The 16056-nt window shown below is 42.7% G+C and overlaps 1 protein-coding gene across 1 annotated transcript in view; it reads left to right on the forward strand.

Annotated features, from left to right (window-relative positions):
* Window positions 1-12616, forward strand: part of LOC139456540 (mitogen-activated protein kinase 1-like) — a 38806-nt gene extending 26190 nt beyond the window's left edge. Inside the window, exons 3-11 of the mRNA XM_071238310.1 lie at window positions 1667-1722; window positions 2660-2849; window positions 4461-4593; window positions 5816-5887; window positions 6927-7006; window positions 8596-8674; window positions 9667-9776; window positions 11262-11387; window positions 12197-12616. Of these exons, the coding sequence (XP_071094411.1) occupies window positions 1667-1722; window positions 2660-2849; window positions 4461-4593; window positions 5816-5887; window positions 6927-7006; window positions 8596-8674; window positions 9667-9776; window positions 11262-11384 (843 nt within the window). The 3' untranslated portion in view covers window positions 11385-11387; window positions 12197-12616. The remainder of the gene's footprint in view (window positions 1-1666; window positions 1723-2659; window positions 2850-4460; window positions 4594-5815; window positions 5888-6926; window positions 7007-8595; window positions 8675-9666; window positions 9777-11261; window positions 11388-12196) is intronic.
* The last annotated feature ends 3440 nt before the right edge of the window (window positions 12617-16056 follow it).

Genomic DNA, 16056 nt, shown 5'->3' on the forward strand with positions numbered 1-16056 from the left:
TCGGGTAGCCTAGTGGTTAAAGTGTTCGCTCGTCACGCCGAAGACCAGGGTCCGATTCCCGACATGGGGACAATGTGTGAAGCCCATTTCTGGTGTCCCCACCCGTGATATTGCTGGAATATTGCTAAAAGCGGCGCAAAACCATACTCAGTCAGTCAGCTGATATGTATGCATTAGCGCTTCCAACGTGGTATACCGGTAATACAACGCTTCTCTAGTGACTGTATGCTTGGTTGTGGCAAAATCAAGTTTAAGCCCCAGGGCCTGTCAGTACAATACCTGTGCTAATGGGTTTAACCAAAATGGTCAATGTTGACGACCTGCTTTATCACTTCAGGCTTTATTCCAGTGTGAAACCGACCCACTGTGATATGGCTGAGATTTAGTGTAAAGTAGTGTTAATTAGGGCTGCAACGAATACACTCAGAGGCGAATACGATAAGTGTCACGAATATAAGGTAATGAATACGAACATTTATTCACGAATACGATAACAAGTTACTGCCGGTCCTATGTGCTCAGCTGGTATTGTCTTTGCTTTTGGGGTAAAACATGGTGTCATTGTAAAACGTAAGTTTATTAAAATCTAGGTATATGTACGTCATGTAATTGCCTTGGTTGAAACATTTCAGTGTTGTCTCTTGTGAAGCAAACAAGTAGTACATCGTGACAATGCCACTTATATCCTGAAGTTTTGGTTGGCAGTACCATAAGTTGCCTTTGAAAATTGACACAAATTGTTGCTACATGGCTTGAACATATTCCATTTTGCATATCTCGCTTTGATAAATAACAGACGAGTTCAAGAATCATACATTCTCGATTCTAGTGGCTACGAATAACATTCAATTCATGAAGGGATACGACTCGATTCACCAAATACGTGAGTGAATTGTAACAGCCCAAGTTTTAATCACACTCACTTGTCTGCCCCCCTGGAACGTCTGACCAGAGAGCCGTCAATGGTTTAATGCATGTCATCGTATCCCATTTGAATGGATCGATGCTCATGATGTCAATGACTGGATTGTCTGGCCAAGACTCCATTATTTACAGTTCGCCCAAATCTAGATCCAATATTTCTGAGTGCGGCGTTCAATCAATGTTATATTATCACCTGGGGCGGTCAGGTAACCTAGTGGTTAAAGCATTCGTTCGTCATGCCGAAGACCCGGGTTCGATTCCCAACATGGGTACAATGTGTGAAGCCCATTTATGATGTCCCCCGTTGTGATAATGCTGGATTATTGCTAAAAGCGGCATAAAACCTCACTCACTAACTCACTCTATTAGCATCTGCCTGTCTTATTATCAGAGCTGACCCATGAAGATCCGGGGTAGAAGAGGTCTTCAACAACCCATGCTTGCCATAAAAGGCGACTATGCTTGTCATAAAAGGCGACTAACGGGATCGGGTGGTCAGGCTCGCTGACTTGGTTGATGTATGTCATCGATCCCAATTGCGTGGATCGATGCTCATGATATTAATCACTGGATTGTCTGGTCCAGACTCGATTATTTACAGACCGCCGTCATATAGCTGAAATATTGCTGAGTGCGGCGTTAAACAACAAACCAATCAATCAATATCATCAGAGCCATTGTCTTCAAGTAACATGGCATGAAATGAAGTGCGGTTATCAATCTGTTCACCCTTTCCTTTCAGATCATCAACATCAGTGATATTCTGCGAGCGCCATCCATAGAAGAAATGAAAGATGTGTATCCTTTACAGCCTTAGTAAAATCGAAAACATAATGAGCTGCTGGTCTGGACTTTCCACAATTATTATCCACTTGTTGTCTCTGGTGGCCATTCCGGGTCCCAGCAGACGCGTGAAGATCAGAGTTAGAATAGGCCTTCAGCAACCGATGCTTGCCGTAAAAGGCGAGTAACAGGATCGGGTGGTCAGGCTCGCTGACTTGGTTGATGCATGTCATGGTATCCCACTTGCGTGGATCGAAGCTCACTGGATTGTCTGGTCCAGACTCGATTATTTACAGACCGCCGTCATGTACCTGGAACATTGCTGAGTGTGATGTTAAACAACAAACAAGCAAACAAACCAGGCTGCCTTCATGTGGCTTGAATATTGCGAGTGTCGTGTTGAGCAACAAAGACTAGGCGTAAATCTGGCTCTGGATGTGAAGTACCAATTTCCTCCCACTCAAGTGGGTCGAGTGTTTAAGTTGCATACCTTCAATATCAATGCTTATGTTGTTTCGGCGATCAAAATGTTGTTCTTTTGTTGTTTAGCATTGCACTCGGCACTGAAAAAGCTATAGGACAGCGGCCTGTAAATATTCAAGTCTTTGACCAGGCAATCCAGTGATTGATATTATGAGCACTTTTCTGCACCATAAGGGAATGATGACAGACCATCAACCAAATCACCGAGCAGTTCATTGCATGGCATTGTGTTCCGACAGCATGGACTGATGCTCACAGTATCAATCACTGGATTGTCTGGTTCAGACAAGATTATTTACAGGCCTTCGTCATATAGCTGGAATATTGCTGAGTGGGGCATTAAACAACAAACAGTTCTTAAAACGCCCAGTATATGGCTAATGCTAATATTGCCAACTATGGCGTCCAACAATATTTCATCCTCGGCAGTGTTCTCCAGTTTGTGTGGCATCTTTCTTAACGGTGACAGCTACATTGTACAGTGCCTGATGGAGACAGACATGTACAAACTGCTGAAGACCCAGCAACTCAGCAACGACCATGTCTGCTACTTCCTCTACCAGATCCTTAGAGGCCTCAAATACATTCACTCTGCCAACGTGCTGCACCGGGACCTCAAGCCCAGCAATCTCCTACTTAACACAACATGTGATCTCAAGGTAAGACCTCCAACCACTGCAATCTCTTACTTAACACAACATGTGATCTCAAGGTAAAACCTCCAACCACTGCAATCTCCTACTTAAAACAACATGTGATCTCAAGGTATGACCTCCAACCACTGCAATCTCTTACTTAACACAACATGTGATCTCAAGGTGAGACCTTCAACCACTGCAAGCTTTTGAAATTGGAACTAGTCCTATAGTCCTTGCCCAACTGCCAAATAGTTAAGGTATCATAAGGACTAGTAGAAATTTGCCCTTTTTAAGGGTTTTGCTGTATATTATCATTATAAGGACTAGTGGACTAAAACTGTTAGTTTCTATCGCTGCACCTCTATCTCCTACTTAACAGATGTGATCTCAAAGTGTTCTCATCCATCTGTAAAACAATGTATGATCTCATGTTGACGTCATCCCTCTATTGACACACACATCCCATATGGGTCTTTCAGTACAAACATATATAGTTGTGTTTGCATGTTTCCATTGCAGAATTTATTGGGCACACATGGCCAAATCATCCATGGCACCACAATTTGCTGTGCAGAGTTGCTCCCCTTAGGCACACATGAAACCTATGATCGGTACACCCCGATGATATTTTTTAGCTTTGTCAGCACCATACCCGTGCTCGTGGGTTTCCCCGAAGTGGTAAAAATCTGAGACCTGCATCACTTGGGGCTTTCCTCCCACATTAAGCTGACACGCCGCGATATAACTGGAATACTGTTTAAAGCGGCGTTAAACCCACCTCACTAGCTCACTCATTACAAAGTGTATAGGTTTGCCTGGGTAAACCAGTATGAGGCATGTCCGAGAAATGTACAAACCCAGACTGGTGTGCCTGGCTGAGTGTGAGTCAGTAATGTATGGAATGTTGGCAATGCTCTGTCAGCAATATTGTTTTACCATCACCCAGACTTGTCTGCCATACATACAGGCAACCAGGATCAGTGTGCGAAATTGCTGCCCGCCTGCCTGCTAGCCTGTGACGTGCAAAATTTTGGTCGGGCTCAAGGTTCTGAAATGTCCCAAGAGTGACTCTCTACAGAATTTTGATGGGGATTGTTTATGCATGACTCTTTGTTTATTAGCATAAAACAAGTCCTTTAATTTCTGTAGATCTATATGACCATCAAAATGAAATAGAATTAAAATTTATTTCGGTAGCGATCGAGGTTGCGAGATTAGAGTTATCCTCTTTCGGTATAACAAAGGTGTTCTGATTGGTTGTATTTTGTACTTAAACCAATCATGCCAATCACAAGCTGTGTTACTTAACAAACTTTGATTAGCCATGTCAAACATTGTAGGGACAAAAACTAAACTGTTACATTTTTATGCTTGCGGAATTTGAAACTGGCTTGTAACTTTTAGCTAGCTGGACCATCTGCCAGCAATACTTTGAGACTATTTTACTCACTGTATTTACTTGAACTCATCAGCTAGTTTTCTTGGACCACAATGGGTAATGCTTCCTGGATTAGAAAGTTCACCTGACATGACCTTCAATGGAAGTGTCCCCAGATCTTTATAAAGAGAGGTTAAGTATTGAAGAAAAAGATCTGATTTGAATGAAATTGACATGTGTATGTTTTGTTTCAGATCTGTGATTTTGGTTTGGCGCGAGTGGCCGACCCTGACCACGACCACACAGGTTTCCTGACCGAATACGTTGCCACGAGGTGGTACCGCGCTCCCGAGATCATGCTCAACTCCAAGGGGTACACAAAGTCCAGTATCCTTGGCCCGAGAACACTCAGTGTAGATACTACATGAGATAAGTCCCAAATACACAATGCTAATACTCAAAGCTAATAGTTACAATCTGTAACAATTCCCTGTGCAGAGTTGCATCCCTTGGACACCCAGAAACCTACGATTGGGGTTTCGATTCCTGGATTGCACCAATTATGGTTTTAGGTTTGTCAGAACCATACTTATGCTCATGGGTTTACCAAAGTGGTAAACGTCTGAGACCTGCATCACTTCGGGCTTTCCTTCCACATGAAGCTGACACACAGTGATATAACTGGAATACTAGTCAATACTGGCCTTAACCTCAACTCACTCACTCACTCACGCCAATGTGTGACCTTACTAATTGTGTTACCATGCCCAAGGGTGCTCATGCTCTCAGAACCCCTGAAGATCCGGGGTAGAACAGGTCTTCAGCAACCCATGCTTGCTGTAAAAGGTGACTATGCTTGTCATAAGAGGCGACTAGGCTTGTCATAAGAGGCGACTAACGGGATCAGGTTGTTAGGCTTGCTGACTTGGTTGATGCATGTCGTTGTATTCATTTTGTGTGGATCGATATTTTACAGACCGCCGTCATATAGCTGCAATATTGCTGAGTGTGACGTTAAACAGCAAGCAAACAAACAAATCCTGCTGTCAGCCACATGTTTGTCCAGCACAGTTTACTGCTTGACATGGCTGTGATATTGCCGACTGTGGCAAAAACAACATTCACTCCCAACACATTTTCGTCATACTTATTTACTGAATGTGGAGTCCACAACAGATGATGGAAAGAAATGTCTTGACATGCAAGGTGTGAGTCATAAATATTTCCAAACATTTTCATAAAAATATGGCCCCCAAACTTTTCACCAACTTCTTAACAATTTAGGGCCGGTCGGGGAGCCAAGTGGTTAAAGCGTTCGCTCGTCATGCTGAAGGCCCAGGTTCGATTCCCGACATGGGTACAATGTGTGAAGCCCATTTGTGGTGTCCCCCGCCGTGATATTGCTGGAATATTGCTAAATGCGGCGTAAAACCAGTCTCACTGACTCACTCTTAACAATTTTACCACTATTAACAAAATGTCAATCGTCAAGTTCAAAATGCAATTTAAATACTACAATACGATATGAACTGAAAACCTAGATGTTCATCAAAGTATTATTGTCAGAAATATTTCGTGTTCTCAAATGTTTTCCTTAGCATGTTTTCAGTTGATGTGTGGTCGGTTGGCTGTATCCTCGCTGAGATGCTCTCCAACAGGCCCTTGTTTCCAGGGAAACACTGTATCCTTTATAACCCATTGTAACCAAGATCTATGTCGGGGGCAAAGTCCATGTGACACATCACACCTACCATAGCAGTTTATACTTTGTTCACTGTTTGTTGTATTAACTGAAGCTATAGACATTTGAATGTCATTAAAAGCATCCAATTGTGTGGATTGTTTCTGTTTTTGTACAGAAGCCTTTTAGGGCCATTTGTTTGGTTTTTTGAAATTTCAAGATGCTCAGTTGAATTTTCAAGATGTTGTGTTGAAAGTTCAAGATACATATGTTCATTATCTTGAAATTTCAACTTAGTATGTTTCTTGGAATTTCAACATAGTATCTTGAGATCCAACTTGAAATTTCAACATAGCATCTTGAAATTTCAACTAAGTGTCTTGAAATTTCAAATTATTGTCTTGAAATTTCAACCTAGCAATGAAATGTCAATGAAAGAATTACAAAAACTGATCGCCCTAAAAGGCTTCCGTAGATTTGTGACAAAACATGAAAGTTTGAAATTACAAAAACTGTTACCAGTTATAGATATTTTTCACTGGAATATTTAAGGGTTGCTGTCATGTATCTGGAATATTGCTGAGTACAGTGTTAAACAACAAACAAACAAGTAGACCTGCTTGCACAAATGTTACAAAGGACTGAGAATTATGTGTTTTATCTTCTTTTTCTTCAACGTCAATATCTTTTTCTTCTACGTCTATATCTTAAGTTTTCCTGGTACCGTTTTCCCATGCTGAAAAAGGGGCTGTCGGGTATCCTAGTGGTTAAAGCGTTCGCTCGTCATGCCAAAGACTCGGGTTCGAATCCCGATATGGGTACAATGTGTGAAGCCCATTTCTGGTGTCCCCCACTGTGATATTGCTGGACTTTTGCTAAAAGCGGCGTAAAACCATACTCACTCACTATGCTGAAAAGCTTATAATAAGGTTGAATTAATAAAAGAGATGTCTTACATTCCTGTTGAAATTATCAGAAAATTGTATGTAAATGAGAGTATTTGTCAACTTATGTATTGTTTATGCCTTAACATGTGTAGATCTTGATCAGTTAAATCACATCCTGGGCGTGCTGGGTTCGCCAAGTCAAGAAGATCTCAACTGTATCATCAATGAGAAGGTACATCACTGGTGTAGGGGCTGGTCGGTCGTTGGTACAAATCCCCGATTTTCCTGATTGTTGGAGCCGCCTCCGTGGTCTTGTGGTAGAGCGTCCGCCCGGAGAGCAGAAGGTCCGGGGTTAGATCCCCGTCAGCGTCATACCAAAAGACGTTAAAAGATGGTACTTGTTGTTACCCTGTCTGGCGCTCGACATTAAGGGGCTAAAACAAGGACTGGTTGGCTCGGAGTCAGTATACTGTGTCTGAGTGGGGTATTCATGTTAAACTGCGGCATGATATCTCAGTGGGCTAGCACTATAAATCGGCATCAGTCCGGACTAGTACAAGCAGCCACAGACACACACGTGCATGCACGTCGCTATATAAGTGCAATAATCTTGGACGCGAAGTTAAACCCAATTTCACCTCCCCTCACCTGATTGTTGGTGACTGCCTCCATGGTCTAGTAGATGGAGTGTCTGCTTGGAGAGCAGGAGGTCTGTGGTTCGATCAACGGCTGCTTCATGACAAAAGATGTTAAAAGACGGGACTGCCTGTTTCTCGACATTAAGGGGATTAAACAAAGACTGATCGCCTCGGAGACAGTATACTGTGACTGAGCTGGATGTCCATGTTGAAATGCAGCATGGTAGCTCAGCGTGCTAGCTCTGTTAAGCCGACTTTAGTCTGCACTAATACAAGCAGGAGGACACATACATGCTACATATTCACACGTGAAGATCCGGTGTAGATTAGGTTTCAGCAACCCATGCTCATTAAAAGGCGACGATGCTTCTCGTAAGAGGTGACCAACGGGATCAGGTTGTCAGGCTTGCTGACTTGTTTGATGATGCATGTCATTGTATCTCAATTCCTGGGATCGATGCTCATGATGTCGATCACTGGATTGTCTGATCCATACTCGATTATTTACAGATCGTCATATAGCTGGAATATTGCTGAGTGCTGCGTTAAACAACAAACAAATAAACAAACATGCTATGGAATTGCAATAGTCTTGAACACAAGGTTAAACCCCATTTTACCTCACCTGACCTGATTATAGGCCTTGGTTTGTCAGTGTAGTCCCTCGAGGGGATTGCATGATTGCCATTGCTCTTGCCCATATGAATAATATGATTTGAAAAAATGGTTGCTGCGGACATTTTGTCTCATGTTGTGGAAGTTAGGAAGTTAAGCAATGTTGGTCGTGGAGAGTCCTCGGATGGGTGACCGCGTCAAGGCAGCTTGACTGCTGAGTGTTTCTAGGGCTTCGGTTCTGCCCCACACTGAAGCACATGTGGTGTCTGCTTAGGCAGGTGACTTTGTTCGAAATGTGCCTCTGTTCAACCAGGAGTGAATGGGTACCCAGTTGGATGAGATGGCAATGTGGTTGTTAACCTTCTACTGCCTTACAGGCAGCTTGGGTTGTGTACTCCTCAGGGAGCTGAGAATGATTGTTGAGTGCACACAGATCCAGGGACCGGGGTAATATTATATACTAGTAATAGCGCTTTGAGCATGCCCCGACTGGTGTGGAAATATGCGCTATATAAATAGCCTATTATTATTATTACTTCTTCTTATGTCATACCATGTTTTGTTCCAGGCACGTGGGTATATTCAGTCTCTGCCGTTCAAGCCCAAGGTGCCATGGAACAGGTTATTCACTAAGGCAGATGATAAAGGTAAATGTACAGCTGTCCCCCGTAGAGTTCACAGAGGCGTAAGAGTGTGGGAACTATCCCTGAAGGGATTATATTGAGACCCGGTGAAAATCCCGGTTTGAATAGGTCTTCAGCAACCAATGCTTTCCGTAAGAGGCGACGAACGGCATTGGGTGCTCAGGCTCACTGACTTGGTTGATGCATGGATGCATAGATCAATGCTCAAGATGTCAATCACTGGATTGTCTGTTCCAGACTTGATATATTACAGAATTTTGCTGAGTGCGGCGTTCAACAACAAACAAAACAAACATAAGAGATGATATAATTGCTCGGTGACTTGGTTGATGGTGTTGGTTCTTAGTCACTTGATTGTCTGGTCCAGGCTTGATTATTTATGGGCCTTTGTTATGGAACTGAATTGTTAGTGAGTACTATGTGAAAGAGCTTACAAAAAAACACAAACAAGAGATGGTAATCCATTGGTGGTGAGTTTAAGATACACAATCTTTCAATTATTCTTCTACCGGAAACTGGGGGTGGGGGGGGGGGGGATTCTGGGTAAGAATAGGTTCCCAGTACTCTGCTTATCAAATTAACCACTGGTGGAGATCAGGTAGTCACAGTGTAAGATTAGACTGTGTGTGTATCGATGGCACGGAAGCTTCACGCTGTCACCGACTAATTTGCCATTGCCAATTATTTAAAGGTTGGCGTGATGTAATATTTCTGTGTTAAGCAGAAAACAACATAATGGCAACTTAAGATGTATGAACACTGTACTCCTGATTACAGTGGGGAAGGTAGGGTAGCCTAGTGGTTAAAGTATTCACTTGTCATGCCAAAGACCTGGGTTTAGTTTCCCCACATAAAATGTGTGAAGCCCATTTCCGGTGTTCCCTGGGGTGATATTGCTTGAATATTGCTAAAAGCGACATAAAACCACACTCACTCATTCACTGATTGCAGTGCATAGTTTCCACGGTAATGACCGCGTTGTTTCTGTTTTCCAGCTCTGGATCTCCTCGACAAAATGTTGACGTTCAACCCACAGAAGAGGATAACAGTAGAGCAGTCACTGTCTCACCCATACCTAGAGCAGTACTATGACCCAGCTGATGAGGTGAGATGACACGGTTACTGCCACTGTCTCACCCATACCTAGAGCAGTACTATGACCCAGCTGATGAGGTGAGATGACACGGTTACTGCCACTGTCTCACCCATACCTAGAGCAGTACTATGACCCAGCTGATGAGGTGAGATGACACGGTTACTGCCACTGTCTCACCCATACCTAGAGCAGTACTATGACCCAGCTGATGAGGTGAGATGACACGGTTACTGCCACTGTCTCACCCTTACCTAGAGCAGTACTATGACCCAGCTGATGAGGTGAGATGACACGGTTACTGCCACTGTCTCACCCATACCTAGAGCAGTACTATGACCCAGCTGATGAGGTGAGATGACATGGTTACTGCCACTGTCTCACCCATACTTAGACCCTGTGGAAGAGGTGAGATGAGATCGTTACTGCCACTGTCTCACCCATATGTAGACCCTGTGGATGAGGTGAGATGAGATCGTTACTGCCACTGTCTCACCCATATGTAGACCCTGTGGATTAGGTGAGATGAGATTGTAACTGCCACTGTCTCACCCATATGTAGACCCTGTGGATGAGGTGAGATGACATGGTTACTGCCACTGTCTCACCCATATGTAGACCCTGTGGATGAGGTGAGATGAGATCGTTACTGCCACTGTCTCACCCATATGTAGACCCTGTGGATGAGGTGAGATGACATGGTTACTGCCACTGTCTCACCCATACTTAGACCCTGTGGGTGAGGTGAGATGACATCGTTACTGCCACTGTCTCACCCATACTTAGACCCTGTGGGTGAGGTGAGTTGCTGTGGTTACTGCCACTGTCTCACCCATACGTAGACCCTGTGGATGCAGTGAGATGAGATTTGGTGGTCACTGTCTCGCCCATACTAAGACCCTGTAGGTGAGGTGAGATGCTGTGGTTACAGCCACTGTCTCACCCATACTTAGACCCTGTGGAAGAAGGGAGATATGTCATGTCCAAGATTCATCCCATTTATGATCATTGGTTTATTGGCTCGATTCCCGTACACAACTGGTGAAAGTCTGGGTGGAGCTTTGCTGTAGGCTCCCCAACATTCAGCTGACAGGCGGGGCCACAGGTGGCCCAGTCGTCTAAGGCGCTGCGATTCACTGTGCAGAGTTGCATCCCTTGGGCACGCCAGAAACCTATGATTGTGGTTTCGAATCCTGGTTCGCCTCTATTATGTTTCTAGGTTTGTCAGCACCATACCCATGCTCGTGGGTTTCACCGAAGTGGTAAACGTCTTAGACCTGCTTCACTTCGAGCTTTCCTCCCACATTAAGCTGACACGCTGTGATATAACTGGAATAATTTTAAAAGCGGCGTTAAACCCAACTCACTCACTCAGCTGACAGGCTGTTACATTACTGTAGTACTGGAGTATTGTAGGACTAGTGGTAACCTTATTGTTAGAACTGGCGTTAATTTTGAAGGCTGACCCATACTCACTTGGTCACTCACTTGTTTCAGCCTGTGGCGGAGGAACCCTTCACATTCGAGATGGAGCTTGACGATCTGCCTAAAGAGCGACTGAAGGAGCTCATCTTTCAGGAGACCATCCTCATCAAGGAGCGGGCGGACAAGAACCTCTAGAAGGTAACGACCACTCTCACCCAGTGGCCCAGTCATCTAAGGAGACATAATTTCGCGATAGAGTTGAATCCCTTGGGCGAGCTTGATACCTATTTGTGACAGACTAGTGAAAATCTGGAAGAAGTGTGCTACCACGACAGCATGGATTGTTGCTCATAATATCTGTCACTGGAATGGACTCCGTGAAGATCCGGTGTAGAATAGGTCTTCAGAAACCCATGCTTGCTGTAAAAGGCGACTATATAGTCTGTTGTGGTCAGACTCGCTGACTTGGTTGATGCATGTCATCGTATCCCAATTGCTGGATTACTGGATTATCTGGTCCAGACTCGATTTTTTACAGACTGTCGTCATATAGCTGGAATATTGCTGACTGCGGCGTTAAAACAACAAACAAACAAACAATCTCCGGAATGTCTTCTCCAGATGACTGGAATATTGTTGTTGTTTAAATAACCAGTAAAACAAGCTTCTCGAATGTCCAGCAGTTTCCTCAGTAATACGACCCGTGAAGATTCCGGGGTAGAATAAGTCTTCAGCAACCCATGCTTGCCGTAAAAGGTGACTATGCTTGTCGTAAAAAGCGACTTACGGGATCGGGTGGTCAGGCTCGCTGACTTGGTTGATGCATGTCATCGATCCGAATTGGGTGGACCGATGCTCATGATATCAATCACTGGATTGTCTGTTCCAGACTCAATTATTTACAGACCGCCATCATATAGCTGGAATATTGCTAAGAGGGGCGTTAAACAACAAACCAACCAACCTCAGTAATACTGTCAGTACAAACATACGTTTCACTCTTCCAGGCCAGATGCGAATTTATTAGAAACCATATTCCTGACACTATGAAGAATCCAAGGACAGAACATTGAAGAACATCAGAGTGAGCTTCAATTTAATGCCGCTGGCCATATACTTTCCACGTCCATCAGGTACAAGTTATGGTGGACCCAGGGGAGATAACTCTGATTACTACTTCCTGTATAGATGGCCGTGTCTGCTGCGGCACAGTCTCTCACTGTTTGATATTGTCTTACTGTCCTTAGCGGGAGACGTAGCTGTGACGACAGAGATGACGTAAGAAGACCATATTCACAGCGTCCAAACAGTTCCCTTCTAGATGACCAGGTCAAGTGTAAACAGTAGCACTCCCTCGCTGTTATGAAGCTTGGCCTCTCTTGTCAGTCATCACTGACCAGTCAGCAGGATTCTTGTACAGGAGAAACTGTCAGCAAAAAATTATCTAACAAAAAAAATATTCATTCCTTCCAAATCAGTTTTATGAAAATTGATCATTCAGAAATCAATTCTAGAAATTTCATGCTGGAGATATTGAATCATTTTTCACAAAAAAACTTATTGACATCATTAAATTATTAGTCATTAGATAATTTACAAAAAACCTTGATGGTGCTCTTTATGCATTTCCTACAAAGGGATGTTTGTTGGCCTTTCATTTCGAGAAATCCGATTGTTGAATACCGAAGTGTGCATTATAAAGAGGAACCAGTAGTTGTTATAGCGAGGGAGGTCTGTGATCTTGTTTGGTCCATTGTTATTTGCAGTCGATGATTGGTCCAATTGTGTATACATACATCGATGTTGTCACGTGGATTTCTCAGTCCTCGTTATCATCTTGCAAAGAACAAACTTTTGTACTAATATTATTAACTAGGACTGTGTTGTTACGGTTTCTTAGCTATACTGCTGTGGTGAATAATGGAAGCAAGATATTTTTTGAAAAAGATTTCACCTTTTTGTAAAATGTTCTTCCTTTCCAAAGAATTTCAGTTTGGGCCAGGACATTTTACAAAGCTATATGGGTGAGAGAGCCTTTAGTTAGGGGCGTATGGTGCTTACTTTGAAGAATTTCGGGACCAGGAAATGGATGATGCTATCCTCTCCCCAGATTAAAATATAGACAGTTTTCACTGTTCTGTTTTTTTCCACGATTTCTATTTTGTGTGGTGCACGTTTTTGACGAATCCACAGAGGGAGAATTTTCAGTAGCGACACGGGAACTGGGAAATAGATAAGGAATTGATGTTCCTGATCTGCCGGTGATAATTAACACAAGTATGAATAAGAATGATTCTCATCTTGATCATTTTCGCATCGCCAGTATTGTCCTGACCTAAATCTGAAGACTTTTGTTATATCGTGCCAAGATGCACGTTGGTAGCTTGTTTGAAACCCCCTGATATTGACTCCATTGATAAAAGGGGCAATAATGTGAACAAGTATCTTTTTCTACATGAGAAATAAAAGTGTTTTAAATGAATTTAAGAAAAATGAAAATTGTCAATTATTTCAGATTTAAATTAAAATATGACGAGATGAGTTGCTTGAGATGCTACTTACCTGTAGACTTATGTAATCACAACTGTGTTTGATGGAATCTTCAAAAGAATTATGGATCTTAGTCTCATCTGAGAACCAACAGCTCAGCAATTCCCATCAAGCAAGATGCTAACAAAGTACAAGTTTAGACTTTCTTGATCATATAAACATTGTGATTGTCTTCAGATAGTGTATACAAGATTGAATCTGTTATTGTTTCTTTCCTTGAAATGTAAATCACAAATTCTACTTCAGTATTGCGCTTGTGATAAACTACTCCCCACAAGACTGATTCCAATACTGTGTTTGTTATCTTTGTTTTATATACTGAACCAGAAAAGGTAGAGATCATGAATATTTTTTTGGATATTTTATGAAATTGTGTGCTCAGTCTCACTACCCAAAAAAATAAATCCGAAATATTTGTGATCCCCATCCTCTGTATTCAGTATAAGTGCTATATCAGCTTCCTCCATTAAGATGTCTTACAATTTTGATAAATGTGTATTTAAATTTGGAGAAATATATAAATATATTATATTATATATATGTGATACCTACACAAGTACTGCGTTTTGCTGTTTTTCTACAAGCAAAATAAGTCTTTTTTTGTCTTCATTACAGATAGATAGTTTTGTCCCTGCTGTGACGACCAACCATATCAGACATGTAAATTTCTATGTATCTTCGGTAGAATGGTCTCTGAGTCTTAAAGTTGCCTTTCTGCGTGTTGTTTCTGGATTTGTGTGTAAAGTACTGCCAAAATGACTTGTTCTACAAGACATGCCGTGTATATTTTGTGAAAAGGAGCATGAGTTGACTACGATCAGCATCTTGTCTCAAGCTGGTGTTCAAATGAGAGAAAGTAGTGTAAGCACCGGGATAAATACCCTTTACAGCCCACTAAGTCCCCCTGCTTCCCTCCCGAATACCCATCCTTCAGAGAATGAGTCCAAAGATTTATGAAGAAGTCAGCGAACAAACAATCATGAAGGGATGTTGTCGTACTAATAGTATTTTATAGTGACAAGAAATTGGCATATTTTCAGCTTCATTTCAAGTTTCACCTTGTCCTCTAAGTATGGCAATTATCATAACAATCATAAACAATGATAATAATTGCATGAAAGTTGACTTTGTTCTGAAGTCCCCAGTGTTAAAGCATTTCATTGGAAGTATTTCGTATTGGGGTTTTCTGTGTGCACTTCTTTCATTGTGTAGACGACTTCAAATTTCATATCTTTCTCGTATGTAAACACTGGTCATTGCCAACTGTGAAAGAAACTCATTATTCGTAGGATTATCATTTCTGCTTGTGTAACCATGGTTACAACTGAACCATTAGTAAAAATATTTTCTTTTCGCCACTAACTGCGGTATTTATTCAAGTGTTTACCAAACTTCATCATTCTCATGTTTCTGTGTGTCAATGGTTATTTATACATTAGATGACATTTCATGTTTGTTTTCCTATTCCGTGTTTCGTTGTGATGGACTCCACTCTCCAGTAGCCCAGATGTGTGTAGATAAGATGCAGAGGTACATGCCATCACGTGGTCTAGTAGACTGGTCCTACACCTGTCTAGTAGACGCACATCACTGTGTGCTGATTTCCCTGGGGAAAGATGTGGCCGGCAGTGCATCCCCTGGAGCTACAAGACCCTTTGGTACACAGGGTATATGAACGTGGCTGCTTCTCGACTGGTGGAATCATTTGGACTATAAGGTTTTGGCTAAATTTGAAATGTTTTCCGAAAAATTGCATATTTTTACATTTGTAAGAAATCGCCATCTGTATTTACTTTAAAGAGGAAAGATGTTATGTTATGAATGGTGGGATAGGGATGATCATTGATTTCCTTATGTAAACAATCAGCCCATATGGACTGACTTAGTGCTGTTTCTGGTTGGTCTCTAAGTACCCTACTGGTGCCTGTGGTTGGTCGTAACCATACCGGTGCCTGTGGTTGGTCGTAACCATACCGGTGCCTGTGGTTGGTCGTAACCATACCGGTGCCTGTGGTTGGTCGTAACCATACCGGTGCCTTTGGTTGGTCGTAACCATACCGGTGCCTGTGGTTGGTCATAACCATACCGGTGCCTGTGGTTGGTCGTAACCATAACGGTACCTGTGGTTGGGTGTGTAACCACACCGATGCCTGTGGTTGGTCGTAACCATACCGGTGCCTGTGGTTAGTTGTAACCATACAGGTGCCTTTGGTTGGTCGTAACCATAACGGTGCCTGTGGTTGATCGTAACCATACCGATGCCTGTGGTTGGTCGTAACAATACCGGTGCCTGTGGTTGGTCGTAACCATACAGGTG

Source organism: Haliotis cracherodii, unplaced genomic scaffold (assembly GCF_022045235.1).
Source record: "Haliotis cracherodii isolate W230 unplaced genomic scaffold, xgHalCrac1.p SCAF_11, whole genome shotgun sequence".
Taxonomy (NCBI): Eukaryota; Metazoa; Mollusca; class Gastropoda; order Lepetellida; family Haliotidae; genus Haliotis; species Haliotis cracherodii.